Source organism: Lynx rufus, unplaced genomic scaffold, assembly GCF_022079265.1.
Source record: "Lynx rufus isolate CCGP_SWC_20201006 ecotype Redwood Valley unplaced genomic scaffold, mLynRuf1.p SCAF_1, whole genome shotgun sequence".
NCBI lineage: Eukaryota > Metazoa > Chordata > Mammalia > Carnivora > Felidae > Lynx > Lynx rufus.
This window is the reverse complement of record NW_025814823.1, coordinates 239,040,017-239,055,377: the sequence shown is the minus strand read 5'-3', so window position 1 is coordinate 239,055,377 and position 15,361 is coordinate 239,040,017. Positions and strand designations below refer to the sequence as shown.

General features: G+C 63.2%; 1 protein-coding gene across 3 annotated transcripts; it reads right to left on the bottom strand.

The window, feature by feature from the left end:
- Nucleotides 1-491: 491 nt before the first annotated feature.
- Nucleotides 492-15,111, bottom strand: CLPTM1L (CLPTM1 like). Of its 3 annotated transcripts, none has more exons than XM_047094366.1 (17): nucleotides 14,911-15,107; nucleotides 14,409-14,509; nucleotides 13,292-13,481; nucleotides 11,942-12,090; nucleotides 10,859-10,937; nucleotides 8,369-8,486; nucleotides 8,047-8,141; nucleotides 7,232-7,316; nucleotides 6,099-6,202; nucleotides 5,136-5,201; nucleotides 3,998-4,048; nucleotides 3,212-3,294; nucleotides 2,716-2,750; nucleotides 2,194-2,249; nucleotides 2,073-2,117; nucleotides 1,391-1,506; nucleotides 492-995 (listed from the first exon to the last, which is right to left on the bottom strand). In XM_047094366.1, the coding sequence occupies exons 1-17, from the start codon at nucleotides 15,070-15,072 to the stop codon at nucleotides 911-913; spliced, it is 1,620 nt and encodes a 539-aa protein (XP_046950322.1). In that variant the 5' UTR covers nucleotides 15,073-15,107; the 3' UTR covers nucleotides 492-910. The 3 variants fall into 3 exon arrangements, with proteins under 3 accessions (XP_046950322.1, XP_046950331.1, XP_046950340.1); XM_047094375.1 differs by having other exon boundaries at nucleotides 11,942-12,087; nucleotides 14,911-15,105; XM_047094384.1 differs by lacking the exon at nucleotides 492-995 and adding an exon at nucleotides 1,789-1,954 and having other exon boundaries at nucleotides 1,416-1,506; nucleotides 14,911-15,111.
- Nucleotides 15,112-15,361: the final 250 nt, after the last annotated feature.

Sequence of the window (15,361 nt, the reverse complement as noted above, 5' to 3'; positions counted from 1 at the left end):
TGGTTTCCGCCGCGAACAACCCCCGCGACAGTGCACGTGGCCTGTGGGGACAGGTAGGACGCACACGTGCTCCCTCAGCCCGGGCCTCCTCAGACTCCGACTGGCCCCACCTTTTACCCTGGGAGGAGGAGCCCAGCACGCCAGGGTGGACACAGCGGAAGACGGAGTTCACAGCCAGCCCCACGGCACACGCCGCCCGCGTGCTCACGGACACGTAGAGCCACGCGGAGGACAGGCCCGCCCGGCCACGCAGCTCATCTCCGCCTCAACCCAGAGCACTTCTGAAAAACACCGTCTGGGGGACTGGTGGTGACCGTGCAAAACACGTTCAACACCGGAGATTCAGGAACGTTTGTGATTCGAGAGCTGGGGAGGCGGTCTTTACCTCCGCTGCTGTGGCAAGCACACACGTGAGCCCACGTCGTGCGTGGGTTTCTGAGAACAGGAAAAGTGAGCCAGAGGAGACACGCTCCACCGGGCCAGGAAAAACATCACAGCCAAAGAAATTTATTTTAAAATAGAAACATACGTACATTAAGCTTTAACATAGTCAAATTTTAAACAAAAAGGAAAAAAGCCGTTTGATCCCAGTCTCTAAGGAATGGACTTAAAGAGCCACCTGCGCGTGTGGGGAGCACTCACGGACACCTCGAGAGGCCCCTGGCCCGGGCTCCCGCCCTCCGTGCCGAGCCTCCGATGGTCAGAGCCTGATGCGGGGGCCAGAAGTTTGTCCGCTGGAGCCCCTCCCTAACACGACGCAGAGGGACTCGGGGGGCGACGGGAAACGTTCAGGTTTTGGCAATGCACACGGTGTAATGTCCAGGAAATTCCGCCAGAAGCGTCCGAAAATACTCCGCCGACAACCCAGCCCTGCCGCACAGGGGCTAACCGCACGCGGCCGGGTGGGGACTCAATGTGCGTGGGGCTTCCGCTGGGGCTTCTCCTCGTAGGACTCCCCAAACTCGTTCACCCTGCTCTTATCCACGGGGTACAGCCTGCAAGGACAGAGGCCCCCCGGGCTCTGCCATCTGCGAAGGGGCTGGAGTCCCAGCAGTTAGGACACGAGACCCCAAGTTGCCGCAGGAGGGATGTCTGGAGTCCCCTCGTGCCCGCCTGTCGTGTGTTCACCGTCAGGACGGAGCTCCGTGCCCGTCCCCAGGCCCTGGGGTTGGCGGCCCCTCCGCGCTCTCCAGACAGTGCTCGTGGCGACTGCCGCCACGCTGGGGGGGGGGGACGTGAGCGGCAGGGACTGAGCGAGTCGCTCGGACAGAGACCTGTCCTTCCCAACTAGGCCGTGGGGTGGTCTCTCACTCGGCCTTGCAGGTGACACACGCCACCTGCAAACTGCCTCTGTGCCCACAGAAGACCCGGGAGGGGCGGCCACACTCACCATCGCTGGTACAGGTACACGAGGAACACCACGTCGTCCCGGAAACACGCCAGCCGGTGGGAGGTGGGCATGGTGATGATGAAGGCAAAGACGTCGTCGATGAAAGTGTTGAAGGCCTGCCACGTGGGATGGGGGAGGTGTGAACACCGGCCGTCAGGGTCCCCCGGACGCCTACCCAGCGGCCGGGGCCCATTCACCCTCTCACCGCTCAGCGGGGTCCCGGTGACAACAGACAAGAGAAAAGGAGTGAGTGCGGAAGGACCCTGGACACCGAGGCGCCCCCTCGCGCACCCCTGTTCTCCACATACTGCACCCCCACGAGGGCTGCCCTGAAAACCCCGGCTTCTTCCTCCTCAGAGCCACTCGTCTTACTTCACAGAACGAACAGGAAAACACACCTTAATTCCACCTGCCCTGACAAGCGTGTCATGGCACTTCACAGCCCGGCCGGTGTGCCCGAGCCCAGGATCTGCGTCCGCGTGTGGACGTGGGCCTCTGGGGGTGGCTGGGGGTATGCGTTCTCACGCATGTCCCCAAAAAGGAATGTGGCTTCGTCTCGTGCTGCTGTGACAGTTCGAGAACCAGCGTCCCTAAGTCACCACCAGGGGGCCCACGGTTGAGAAAACCCCTCCACTGGGTGTGGTGGCCCTGAGAAGTTGCAGGGGGGCGGGGGGGCACTGACCTTGTAGGTGAAGGCCTTCCAGGGCAGGTGCGCCACCGACTTCATCTGGGGGGCGAGACGCGGCAGATCAGCGGCCGGCGTAGGGAGGCCGCGGGCGAGCGCGGGGAGGGCGTGGTCTTACCTTGTAGTTGACAAAGAGCTGGGGCAGCATGAAGAGGAAGCCGAAGGCGTACACCCCTGGGGAGAAGGACGGCAGGCTGGGGTGGCCCCGGGTCCATCTCCAGAGACCGGCTCTCTGCCAGCGGCCCCTCCCACCACCCAGCGCGGCTGCCTATCACCGTGTTCCGCGCAGACGGCTCGGGCCCGCGAGTGCCCGCGAGGAAGCCAGGCCCGTCAGGTCCTGGGTCTGTGCCCTCCGAGGATGCGGACCCAGCCCACGCACAGGGCTCACGGGCCCCGTAGCCGCCCTCGGAAACTGCACGTCGGACGGCGTTACTGCCCGCCCGCCCCAAACCGCTTTCACGGGCAGCCTGAGCGGGGCCGCCACAGACAAACCAGGTGTCGGGGGGGCCCCGCCAAAGGGAGCAGGGGTGGCCGGCGGCAGAGGTCCTGCCTGCCCGTCCTCGAACCACACGGGCCACGTGCGGGAACCACAAGGAACAGCCACAGGCGCTACTGGCAGAGCCGAATCCCCACAACTCACCGTTGACGAAGCTATTGATCAGCCAAGAGTACCAGCTGCAAGAGAGAGACCGTGATCACCGCCCCTGTCCCGCGGCGCCCGTCCCCCCGGAAAATGCAGTGCTGGTGGGGGGACCCGCGGGGACAGCCCTCTTCCCGGAGCGCAAGTGTGAGGTGGTAGCTGCAGGGCTGAACTGGCCGGTGTCCTCCGTCAGAAGCCCCAGCCCTCAGGGCCGCGCCTCCGGGGCTCCTGTGTCCCGAACGCAGTGGCCAGGCCACCCGCCCTAGGCTCCCCTCGCCAGACACGTCCGCCCTCGTTCCTGACACCAGGGCCCCGGACACCTGCACCTCTGTGCCCGCTGCTGGGGAACAGGCCTGGGGAACACCACATGCCGGCCTTGTGTCCTCTGGGCAAGCCGTGTGTCTCCCGGGCGGGGTGGGTGGGGGAGGAGGGGCAGGCCCAGCACGGAGGCCAAGGGGCGTCCCTGGCTGCCAGCACAGAGGCTGGCTCGTCCTACCTCTTATACTTGACGTTCAGCAGGGAGTAGACGGCGCCACCGATGCACAGGGGGTAGAGAAGATAGGAGAGGTACCTCATGGCCTGCCGGGAACACGGAGCCTCTGTGACAAGCCAACTCGCAGCGGGGAAACCGGCAAGGAGGGCACATGGGCCACGACCTTGGGGACCTGAGTCCGGACAGGGGAACCGGCAAGGAGGGCACACAGGCCAACGGCCTTGGGGAACCGAGTCTGGACGGTGCTGGGACGGCAGACGCCTGCAGAACGAGGCTCCAGAAGCTAGGCCTGATGCCGCACGGACGTTCACAGCATCCGTCCGGCTTGTGAACACCCGGTCACTGATCAGGAGCGATGGGAAATGGATCTGGAGACGCCCGGCTAGAGCCGTGTGCATGGAGTGCCCTCGGGGGCTGGGGCTCGTCACCATGCTGACCCTGAGCTTTGCCTCGGCCCTGGCACACAAACACGTGCCCGTCCGAGCGGCAAGTAACACCGTCCCCCCAAGGGAGCCGTCTCCGGGCAACCCGAAAGCTGCAGCTACACCCGCACAGGGGGGTTGGGGATGATGAGGGTCACCGGGGTCTCGGTGACCACGGGAGATCACAGCACGTACCGCTAACTCCCCAGAAATAAATCTCGTTACAGGAGAGGAGGAGGCCTCCCGACCGCCCGCGAAGACCGGGCCCGGCTTTCCTGCGAGGCCGGGACGTGGAGCCGCCCCGGAGCCTACCCCCAAGTCCGAGAGCCCAGGCTGATTGGCATCCCCTCCCACCCCCGCCACTCACCTGAGTGTCGTACTCCTCTGTCTTCCTCTCGGACTCGCTGTAAGTGCCAAACTGTCACAGAACCCAACACGGTCCCGTTAGTTCCAGGCCGCTGGCGGGGACAGCTGCACATGGACTGGCAGGCGTGCACAGCCCAGCTGTGCGGTGTGCAGGGGGCTCAGCCCAGGCGGCCCCCTGCAGCCACCTCCCCGCAATCAGGGTCAGCCGGGGCCCAGACACGTGCAGAGGCACGCCCGCCAGCGTGTCCTGTTGGGCCACGCCCCCCCCCCCCCCCCCCCCCCCCCGCCCCAGCAATCACGGTGACGGCCACACCCCTGCACTGCACTCAGGTCAGTGAAGGCAGACAGGCAGACTCACAGAGCCAGTTCCCAACAGGACAAACTCTGTCCCGGTCCCCAATTTCCCAGTCAGGCTCAGGACCACAAACCCCAAAACGCCGCTGCACCCCAGCCCAGCCCGTCTGCCCGGAGGCGCAGCAAAATCTTGTCACCGGGGGCAAGGGCCAACCCAGAGCAGCACCACGCTGGCCTGCGGGCACGGGAGGAGCGCCCAGAGCCCAGCACGCCCGCATCCCATCCCGTCAGGGCAGGGGGAGCACTCTGTCCCTGACGGGGATGCCCACGTGGGGCCCACACTAGCCGCTGCCCACGCCGGCCCGCCAGGAGACCTCAGGGCTGCCAGGGGACCGGCCTCCACCGCACGATGCCACCTACGTCTGCCGAGGGGGGGCTCGGAGCCGGAGGCTGGCCGGGTGGCCCAAGGATCACCAGCCCCCGAGTGTGGCGTCCGATCGGGGCACAGCTAGCAGCCACAGGGCAGACACTCTGGGACATGAGAATGGGCTGGCGACCGGCACACAAGGGAACAAGGTGACTGCTGGTGAGGGTGGGGGGGGAGGCACAGAGCATCCAGGGCAGATGGGGTGGTGGGAGCGGGCGGGGGCGGTGCACAGAGAGTCCAGGGGGGCAGACGGGGGCCAGGGGAGGCACAGAGTGTCCAGGGAGCAGACAGGGTGGAGGGGGGGGCAAGGGGAGGCACAGTCCATCCAAGGGGCAGACGAGGAGTGGGGCGGGGGGAGGCACGGAGCGTCCAGGGGCAGATGGGGTGGGGGGACAGTTGTTACCGCACAAATGCCCACCTGGAACTGCGGTCTCAGGCCTCTCCAAACAACACTCATCTTCAAGGCCTTTTTCACCTTCCACAGCTGAAAGAAAGAACGAGAAACACGCTTTCACGGCTCTGAGACCCAGGAGTCCCCAGAACTCACCCCCGGGAGGTGACGGACCACAGCGTGTGCCTGCTCGCGCCCCCAGCCTTGACTGGTCACACCACCAAGCCTGACTGGTGCTCGTGGGCTCCACGCCAACATCGAGCTCGGCCGCCCTCTGCACCGACGGAACCGGCACTCGGCCTGGCTGCCGTCCTCTGGGCCGGGCCCCCTTCCCGGCCCATCCTGCCTGCCTCTCGATTCACCGGCCCCTTCTCCCAGGTGGTCACCGCAAGGCCCCTCGCCTCTGCCCTGAGTCCTGCCGTCTTTGGGGGACCTGCCTCCACAACCCGGTGAGCTGGGTCTCCGCACTGTGACGGGTGGCTATGGGGGGGTCCTCGCGGCACGGGTCACGGGCAGACCAAGTGCGTTCTCTGGCCCAACGGCCACACGTGCCGGTGCCCACGGCGCACGGGTAGGGCGGAGAACTGTGGCCGGGGCTGAGGCCCGGGACAGGGCAGCCCCAGAGGCCAGAGAACGTCCCAGCCCGCCACCCCCTCTGCTCCCCCCCCCGTGTCCTGGCCCAAAGCCACCCGCCCCACGGAACCGCTCTCCGAGCCCAGCTCGGCCCGGGCTGTCACAGGGCACCACGTCCCACAGGGCCTCATGCGGTGGGCGGCACAAGTCGTGTGGCTCCCTGCCTGACGTGGTAAAACACGTCGCGTGGACAGGTGTGATGGGCGGAAGCTCCAACCCCAGCGACAGGGCCCTCGGCAGCCGGGCTCTGGCGTTCCGGAACTGCGGCAGCTGCTATGCCCCTCCCTGCCTTCGGCAGGGCCACGTCTCTCCCGTGGTTCGGGACCGGGTGCGGCCAAGCACAGCCACACGACTCACCTCGATGGCGGCCCCGATGCCTGCGGGGACCAGCACCAGCAGGCTCGTCTGCTCGTCCAGCAGGAACAGGAAGATGACCACTGTGCTGAATCCACGCCAGAGCACTGGGGGCAGGAAAGGGGGCTGCGCTGAGCGGCCGGCCGTGCCCTGTCCACACCCCACCTGACAGGTCCCATCACGCCCCCACCCCCCTATGTGCACACTCACCCCCCTACCCGTACCCCCCCACCACACAGCGTACACAAAGCTTCAAGGGTTTCACCCCCTCCATCCACTGCACCGGACAAGGTGTATGTGACGTGCAAATGTTCTACAGCGACCACGGAGGCCACAGCACGGAACGCAAGGTCCCCTTTGCTACAGAAACGTGTGTGCAGGTACACAAACACACAGAGAGCACGCTGACCAGAGGGGTCACCGGTGGGGATTAGAACCCGCCTCCTTGACCTCTTCCCCTTACCTGTTTCCCTCCCAACTCCGTGAGAAACTCATCTTTTAAAAACTATACCTTCTCCATAAAGACCGAACTTTACAAAACGCTACAACTGAACGATAACATGCACCTTCCTAACGGCCTCTCGCGGGGCAGGAGCAGCGGGGCCAACCCCCGTGGGTGCCTGCCAGGGGGACACCTGGCTGCCCCGTGTGCACCGACGGGGACCCACAAGCCCTGCTCATGGCTGCTCCCCAGGAAGGGCCGGAGGACCCAGCAGGGGCCCTGTGCCCCCCGAAGAACACCAGAGGACAGGAGGATGTGAGACCCGGCTGACACCGGGGGCCAGCCCAGGTGCCCGGACCACCCCTGGGCACGTCATTTCTGTGGAAGGAAAAGAACTGCCTCTTGAGACGCTTGATTAGCAGCCAAACAGATGGAGGCCAAGATCCCGCGTTGGTGTCGCTGCTGGGGGGGCCTGGCGCGTGGCCTCGGGTTCACACGCCACAGACAGCCCCTCTGCGCTCGCAGAGGCCAGGCTCTGCCAGGCTCGCAGGCGCCGCCCGCGCGAGAGCCGGCTCCCTGACTGGCACGGACCAGAGACGACCGCAGACCCCAAGCTCCAAAGGGAAGCCTAGAGATCCGTATCCATCAACAGGACACGGCGCTCTGGGAATGGCCCAAACTTGAGGGCACCTACCTGCTTTGGTGGACATTCCAATCATGCTCCTCTTCTTCTTCCAGAAACTGATGTCATTTTTAAATGCCAAGAAGTCGAACAGAAGCTGGAAAGAGAAGGGGACGGCAATGTCCAGCTCGCGTCGCTCCGAAGGCTCGTCTCCGCCGAGCGAGAGCACAGGTGTGCGCGGGACCCGGATCTCAACGTCACAGCCAGGTGGATGCCACACGCCACACCTCGGAAATCCACGGCCTCGTGCCCACCCAGCACGCCGGGACCGCGGGGCATCCGACCGCCGTCGTGGGCCACACGTCCCGGCTCCCTCGCCGGGTGCTGCCGGCTCTGACCTGGTGCCCAGGCCGTGCACACGGGCTCATTCTCACACCCTGCTCCTTTAACAAAACCACTACTTCCCAGCACGGTTTTGGGAAGTTTAGCCAGACTGGCAGCCAGTCTCCAGGCACTGGGGGCCCACGCCTGCCCACCTTGACCTCAGATCTAGCACGTGGGGGACAGCTTTCCTCCACCAGCTGTAAGACTCCACGCTCAAAAAGGGATTCTACGCAAAGGCTGGGTTTTCAACATCGAAACCGCCGTGCTAGAATTACACAATGAGATACTTATTTTGCAAAGCCATTCACTGATCTCGTGGAGTTTGGGTTTCTTTTCAAAATGACCTCCAGGGCCAGCAGACAAACCCCAAGTCCTTAAGGTGATCGGCGCCCCAGGTGCAGACACCCCGTCCTGAGCCGGGAGAGGGACCCCCAGCGTGGCGGCCACAAAGTCTCGGGTCACCAGGCCGCACCACGCAAACCCCCGGCCCGGTGCCCACTCACGTGAAACGCGGCGACGAAGAAGGTCAGAGCTAAGAAATACAAGTTGGTGTCGACAAAAATGCCTTTCACCTCATCGGCGTCTCGCTCTGAAAACCCTGGACGGAAAAGGAAACAGCGCGAGGCGAGAGCCAGGTCAGCGACGCCCAACGCCGGACACGCGCCTCACGCTCACGGCCACAGACGAGGACAGCTCTCGGCACTGAGCGCGGAAACCCGACGCCCTGGCGGGAGCCGCGGCCGAGCACACCGGCAGGAGGCACCGAGGCGGGAGCCTGAGCACGGCTTCCCGGACGCGGAAGTAAAGGTCGGCCCGTGGCCTCACCGAACTGCTGCAGGGAGTGCACGGCGTCCTGCATGTGGATCCAGAAGCGCAGCCTCCCCAGCGAGATCTTGGCGTAGGACACGGTGAGGGGCAGCTCGGTGCTGGAGCGGCTTATGACCTGGAGGGGGGGACGGCAGGGCAGCGAGGCCGCGCCCCTCCCAGGTCCGCCGCCTGCCCCCGCCCGCTGCCGGCACTCACCCCACGGCTCACCCCACGCGTGGGCTCCCCGCCGACCACGGCTCCGTGCACTGCGGGCCGACGCTGCACCCCTGGGCCTGCTCGACTACCGTCTGTCCCACGTCCCAGGGGGCGGGGGGTGGGGGGCAGGCGTGGCCCCCACCTCCCGCCACTCACCCTCATCCCGGGCTCAAAGCTCTTCTGAGCAACGTGCTCTCGTCTCCCCTGCCACCTGAACCCCGTATCTCTCGAACCCCCGTGTCGGCTTGGCCCCGTACCCCGGCCCCTCGGCACGAGCAGCACCGGCACGCACCAGGAACCTGCCCTTGCGGACGAGCCGGGCACGGGCCCCACGGAGCCTCCACACCTCTCCGCAGGGAAGGGAAACGTGGCGGGTGGCACTCGGGGCCCTGGTGTGTGGGCTAAAGGCTCCAGGAGAGACTGACTTGTGGAGGGTCGGCCTGCCCCCCCAGGGGACAACAGAAAGCCTCAGGAAGATGCGACACCTGACCCGAGTGTGTGCGGAGGCAAGGGGCAGCTACGAGCGGCTGTGGTCGTGGGGTCTGGCGGCCCACGCTGGCTGCAGCGGCCTTCCACGCCTCCAGAGGCCGGTGAGTCCACGGGTACCACACGCCCCATCGTGTGAACATGGTGCCACCTGATCCCACCCACCGGAGCTCACTCAGCAGACCCTCCTGGGTGAACACCGACGTGGCCAGTCCAGCAACAGGAGCGGACCAGGACTGACCAGATGCCAGGCCCAGGCAACAGGCCACCCACACGAGGACTGACCAGACGCCAGGCCCAGGTGCTGGCCCCCCCGCCCCCCACCAGGACTGACCAGATGCCAGGCCCAGGGCCCCCCCTCAGCAGGACTGACCAGACTCCAGGCCCAGGCGCTGGGACCCCCCCCCCCCCAACCAGGACTGACCAGACGCCAGGCCCAGGCACCGGGCCCCCTCACACCACAGTGGCGCACTGGCTCCAGGGCAGGCAGACGGACGTGGGCCAACCCCACCCACACAGGTGCCACTGTCTAAACCCCAGCAGATTAGCTGTTCCCCAAAGATGGCATTCCTTCCAGAAAGCAGCCCTGATCCAGACAAAGCATTCGTGTCACGAAGACGCCACAGGAAACGCCGGCGGCCCGTGAGCTTGTTTCCACGTCTGAATAGCGGTGCCATGTCACGAGGCCGCTAAACCCACACGATGAGGAGAGCGCAGGCGCCCTGCAGACGCAGCCTCGGAGCTCCAGCGGCCCAGCCAGCCAGCAGCCTCTCCACACCACTGCCCGCACCATGGCAGCCCCGGGCCCCCGGAAAGCTGACCACGCGCTTCGGCAGAACCGGGCCGGCCCCAGGTCTGCACACAGCAGGAGGGAGGATGACGGTCTGCCCGGGGCCGACGAGCCCCGTAGGTCTAGGTGGCACCCCCAAAGGAAGCGCAGGACCCCGCGTGTTAGGGACCCCGTGGGGCCTCAGTGAACAGCAATTCAGTGTGACGGTCATTTCTGAGCTCCTTGGTCAGCAGGGGAGGCAGAGCTGGGGCGGGGGCCCGCGAGGCTGGGCCCCGGGTCAGGTGCCTCCTTTTCCACTCACTGCCGTGCATCCCACGGGGACCCGAGCTCTCTGTGCCCAGGCTGTCTCGTCTGTGAGCAAGGAGCACGGACTCCAGCGCATGGTAAACGCCCACAGACTGGGATGGCGGCCAGGAGTCACGGGGAGGGCGACCGGTCCGGCTCGTGCCACAGCCCATGGGGCGAGATCCCGGGACGTTTGTGAAGTGCTCGGCACGGTGCCTGGGGCACCGTAGGTGACCCTCCGTGTCAATGGTCACTGCTGTTGTCACTGCCCGGAAGTCAGCCGTCCTGCACTGGCCCTCCAATCCACCCTGCAGGGCAGGGCGCCAGCTCCCCTCCACTCCCACACTCAGCCCTGCCCAGGGCCACCCGAGGGTGGGGGGCGGGGGGAACAACTGCAGGCTCCAAGACAGGCGGTGGCACCGTGTGGGGCCAGCTCTAAAGGGAGCAGTTTGCTCAGCACCCCCTCTAAGCCCATCTGTGCCTTTGAGCCAAACAACTAGGGCTTGGTGGAAAAACCTTCATGAACTGTTTGAGCGACACTCGGTTCTCCAATGAGCTCTGAGACTCGCCATCCGAGCACTTAATACAGAACTGTTCCAGAGCCTTCCACCACAGAGAGCACAGGGGCTCAGGAAGGGAGTCAGAGGCAGACCCGGAGCACAGCTCTGCCAAGTCAGAAAGACGCAGCAAGCTCCTGTGGGAGGACAGCAGCCCAGAGTAGCCACACTTACCACGAGGTCCTTCACCCGATTGCTGAGCTGGTCGATGAACAGGATAGGGAGGTAGTGCACGGTCTTCCCGAGCTGGATCCTGGGGGATCAAGCAGTTCCCAGAGTCACCGTGAACACTTTCACTATTAGAGGAATCCGACGCGGCTTGGAGACGCGGCGCGGAGAAATCCCGCCCACGTCCTCGGTTGTCTCTGGGCACACAGCCCCGGGACACACCTTGCCCACAGAAGCCGAGGGCTCTAACCAGCTGTTCTTCCTTGAAGTCACAGCCGTGGGAGGGAAACCCCAGTGGCCACAGAGCGGAACACCATCCAGGCCGCAAAAGAGTGACAGGCCCACGTGTGCCCTGATGCGGGATGGTCAGGGATGCAGAGGGAGAGTGGAAATAAAAACCCCCCTGCCTTCCGTACCTTGGAGGCGGCGGGGGCCAGAGAACAGGAGTGGGGGGCTTTCCGTGACCCTTTGTACTGTTTACGTTTCTAATCGCGTGACTCTTCTGCACACTCAAAAGTGACATATACGCGTTAAAAAGAAAAAACCCTCACGACGACAGCACGTTTACAACTAACACGCGAAGGAAGACGAGTCTTAGCGCAACCATTTTTAGGTGCTGCGTGACATCGGTAACAGATCTTACTTTAACAGTGGGCTCCCCCAAAATGCAAGGCGGTCTAAATTATTCACACAATTTCAACGCTTATGTTTAACCAGTGATGCTAATGACTAAACGTAACGATCTAAAAACTAGTTTTTAAGTTAACGTAAACAAGTCAAGTTAAAACAAAACACGGGGTCCTAACAGAGGTAATCAGTACGCAGATGGGACAAAAGTCTCAGGGGGTGCAGCACGACACGGTCTCACGCCCTGGTGGCAGTCTCTATCAGCAAGACCTCGAGAGGTTCAGGGGTGCTCGAGGCAGCACTGCGGGCCCCCATTTCTGGATTCTGGTGGGCCACGACCCCCCAGGTGTCCTCCACACCCCACACGCCGGGGCCACGCCTGCACCGCCAGCTCGAGGCTGGGCACGGGGGCGTGCGCCGCGAAGAGCCACCCTCCTCCCCGGTGGGCCCAGCGGTACTTACATCTTCATGTACCGATGCACGTCGGCAGGCAGGGAGGCCCCGTCAAAGACAAAGTCGTCCACCATCACGTTCAGTGTCAGTCTTGGTCTCCAGTGAGAAACAGGCTCGTCCAGGGCACTCGGTGGCTTCTTCTCTGCCTCTATCTGCTGCTAAAGGAAACGAGTGGCTCAGCAGGGAAAGCCCAGTGCTGGGTGGAGGCATGACCGCCGGCTCCCCCAGAGCGGCACCCCTCACTTCCTTCTCTTAACACGAGCCAGAGGGTTGTCATTTAGATCCCCAACCTGAGCGGGGACCATGAGAAGAGGCAGTCCCAGGACACCTGCAGGAGGGGGCAGGCAATCGGAGCTCACAGCCCCTGCAGCTGGCAGCGAGACTGAGGACACTGGCCCTAGGCCCGGTCCGTCACGTCGTCTGCAAAGACAGGGTCAGGGCTGGACGTCAGTCGCACACAGAGCTCTATTCAGCAAAGAAGCTATGACTGCCAGGAAAATCTCCCAGATCTAACTGACAAATTCCACACTGCAGGACCATTGCGCATATCTCCCACCTAAATAGATAGAATACAGCTCCGGTAAGTTACGTTAAGAATGGTTTTCTAAGTAATACTAACCGCGAACGTTTATTTGTATGTTCCAGAGATCACTTCACCCACCACCTCACTGACTCCCTAGGAAGGCCCCGAGAGGCGGGGCCATACAGTCCCCCCAAGAAAAAGCAGCCGAGGGAGTCCTTCCAAGGAGACCCAGCATGGGGCAGCCTCACAGACACTTCCCATCTGTAAACGAGCTCACCTTCTAGTCCACACAGACCCAAAGACAGAATTCCTCTGCTTTACCCACAGTATCGTCAATAACCACTCAAGCCACTCTAGTTCCCTCGTATACACAGCTTTTCACAGCAGTATGGGACGTATGCAGTACGGGTATCTCTCCCGTAATCACAAATGACAACTGAAAAGATACACCGAAGTGCCATCCTGCCCTACACACAGGGTAGTGAGTCCCCCAGTTGTGAGCGAAGGCTGCGGCCGACTTTGCAGAAGGGAGGCCCCCACACCTTGATGGGGTGCACACACACTCCCTGGAGGCTGAGAGGGCCCGGGGCCTGAGAAGTAACCTGTCATTGCATTACTTAGAGTCTACGTCACTAACTTGGCAGAAAATTTATCTGCGAGTCACAGGAAGCAATTCTGCTGAAAGACAGACGTGCTTGTCCCTACATCAAACTGCTTCCCTTCCCAATGGTCACCCCAGCTCCCGGTGTAAGCTGCACGTGCAGAAACCTGTGGGTGTGAACTCCACAGGGAGAGCGCAGGCCTCATGCGGTCAGTGACCTAACAGGCACACTCACCTGTGTAGTGGATTCACCCGTGAGCAGGTTGACCTCTTCTGGTTTGGGAACCATGTAGGTGGTCAGAGGGCTCACTAGGTGCACCTGCTTCCCATCGTGCCACGGCAGAATGCCGGCATGATGGAGGAAGATGTACGCATACAACGTCCCATTATTTCTAGTTTTCTTTGGTACGGAAACGTTAACCGTCCTGAAAGAAAAGAAACGACCGTTTTACAACCACGTGCATGTTAGCTGCCTCGTATGTGCACACAGCACGGGTTACCCAAGTACCTCTATAAATCATGCCGTTTCAAACTAATTTTAGCTCGCACGTTCTGAAAACGCACCCACCTGCAAAGACTTTACCGAAATCCTGAAAGTGCAGATGCTCACAGACCGTTTTCTAAAACCACGGGCAGCATTTCCTGCCTACGTTTCACAGCGCTCAGGGAAGGCAGGAACTCGCCTTGGTCACAGGGCTCACGTGGCCAGGCAGGCAGTGGCTGACCCCAACCGCACCTACTTCCCCCGTCTGCTGCACCGCCTCCCGCAGCTCTCGAATGGGGCAGGCTGGCCAGAGGACGCTCATGCCAACGCACTACACATTCCCGCTATTTTGTCTGAAATCACCCAGACGACACACAGGAAAAAAGGAGACCCCGGACAAGCAAATTGCTTTTCGACTTCTGCTTTTGAAATCTTAAAACTAGAACGACACAGCAAGTATAACTTCCCACGCTCCCTCTTCGTACCTGAGCATTTACGTCACTACGCTGACCTAACTGGCAACTTTCGCCAGGAAGAGAGAGACAAGCTGCCTGCTGTGGGAAGCCACGTCACCCCCACCTCATCTCCTCCTCTGGAAACGCCCATGGCTGCCGTGCATCCTGGGACCGTCGGACACTGGAAGCTGCCTTTTAAGGGACAAACTCATCACCTCCTACTTTCACGTAGAGCAAAACTTGGCTAGTTTACGTATCACAAACGAGGGCAGTTAAAAGCCGCCCCACTCACGAGACAGAAGGGAACAGTGCTTCTCCACGCTAACTTCCTTACACATGACGCTGCCTTTTCCACAACCTAAACGTTACCAGCACTTACCCCATCACTGGCACGCGCTGCTCCCCAATCATACCTTTCAAATTTCGACTCCACGTCAAAGTCTTCCACGTTCAAGACCAGATCCACGTTGTTTTCAGCACCAAGGTTGGACCGCGTGGTGGTGTACACGCTGAGCTGGAAAGGAACGTCAAGAAAGTTAGCTCTGCAAGGACCCCCCACACCCCCCCTCGGCAGAAAACACGCATCCAACTGCTACACCCGCGGTGGCAATCTGACCAGCTACCAAATGGGAAAAGGTTTCACTTTAGCTCCCATCGCACCAGGAAGAGATCTGCTGTGTCCACTGCAAACAAGCTACTGAGGCGTGCAGCTGAGCAGAACAGGGCAGGGACCCGGGCGCCTTCAAGAGGCGGGTCGAGGGGTAAGGGGGCAGCGCCCCGAGCCCTCTGGGAGCCACCGTGCACCAAGACCTGGAGCAAGTGGGGCTGGGGGGCTGTCCTGGACCTGGCTCGGTAAGAAGGGGCCCCAGCCCAGCCCCCACGTAGTCCCCGCCGCCACACCTCCTCGTTGCTCACCTGCAGCTTAGGCCTCCGCGCCAGGTAGGGCTGGATGCAGTTGCCGTCGCTGCCGCACGGCCGGGTGTAGACGATGCCGTACATGACCCAGCAGGTGTGCACCACGTACACCACGAACACGCCCACGACCAGGCTGGTGAAGGAGCTGCGACCGCTCCACATGGCGCCGCCGCCCCCCGGGCAGAGAGCGGCGCCCACCCCGGCCCGGCCCGCCTCGCAGCCGCGGACCCCGCCGCCCGCCCGGCGCGCCGCCGGCCACTCCGGCCGCCGCCGCTCACGCAAGAGCCGCCTCGCGCCGCCGCCACCGCCGCGGGGGAACGAACGCACAGCGCACCGCGGGCCGCCGGCCGCCCTGCATGCTCCCGCCGCCCTCCGACCGACCTGTCGCCGCGGGATTCGCCGCCCCGCGGCCGCTTCCGGGTCCCGTGCCTCCCGCCGGAAGTGGGCGCGC

Bases quoted from the DNA above. Each gene is read 5' to 3' on its own strand.
- CLPTM1L (XM_047094366.1), bottom strand. From the start codon at position 15,072: ATGTGGAGCGGTCGCAGCTCCTTCACCAGCCTGGTCGTGGGCGTGTTC. The intron at 14,510-14,910 runs GTGAGCAACGAG...GTTCCTTTCCAG, and splicing joins CGCGGAGGCCTAAGCTGCAG to CTCAGCGTGTACACCACCAC. The intron at 996-1,390 runs GTGAGTGTGGCC...CTGTCCTTGCAG, and splicing joins GTGTACCTGTACCAGCGATG to GCTGTACCCCGTGGATAAGA.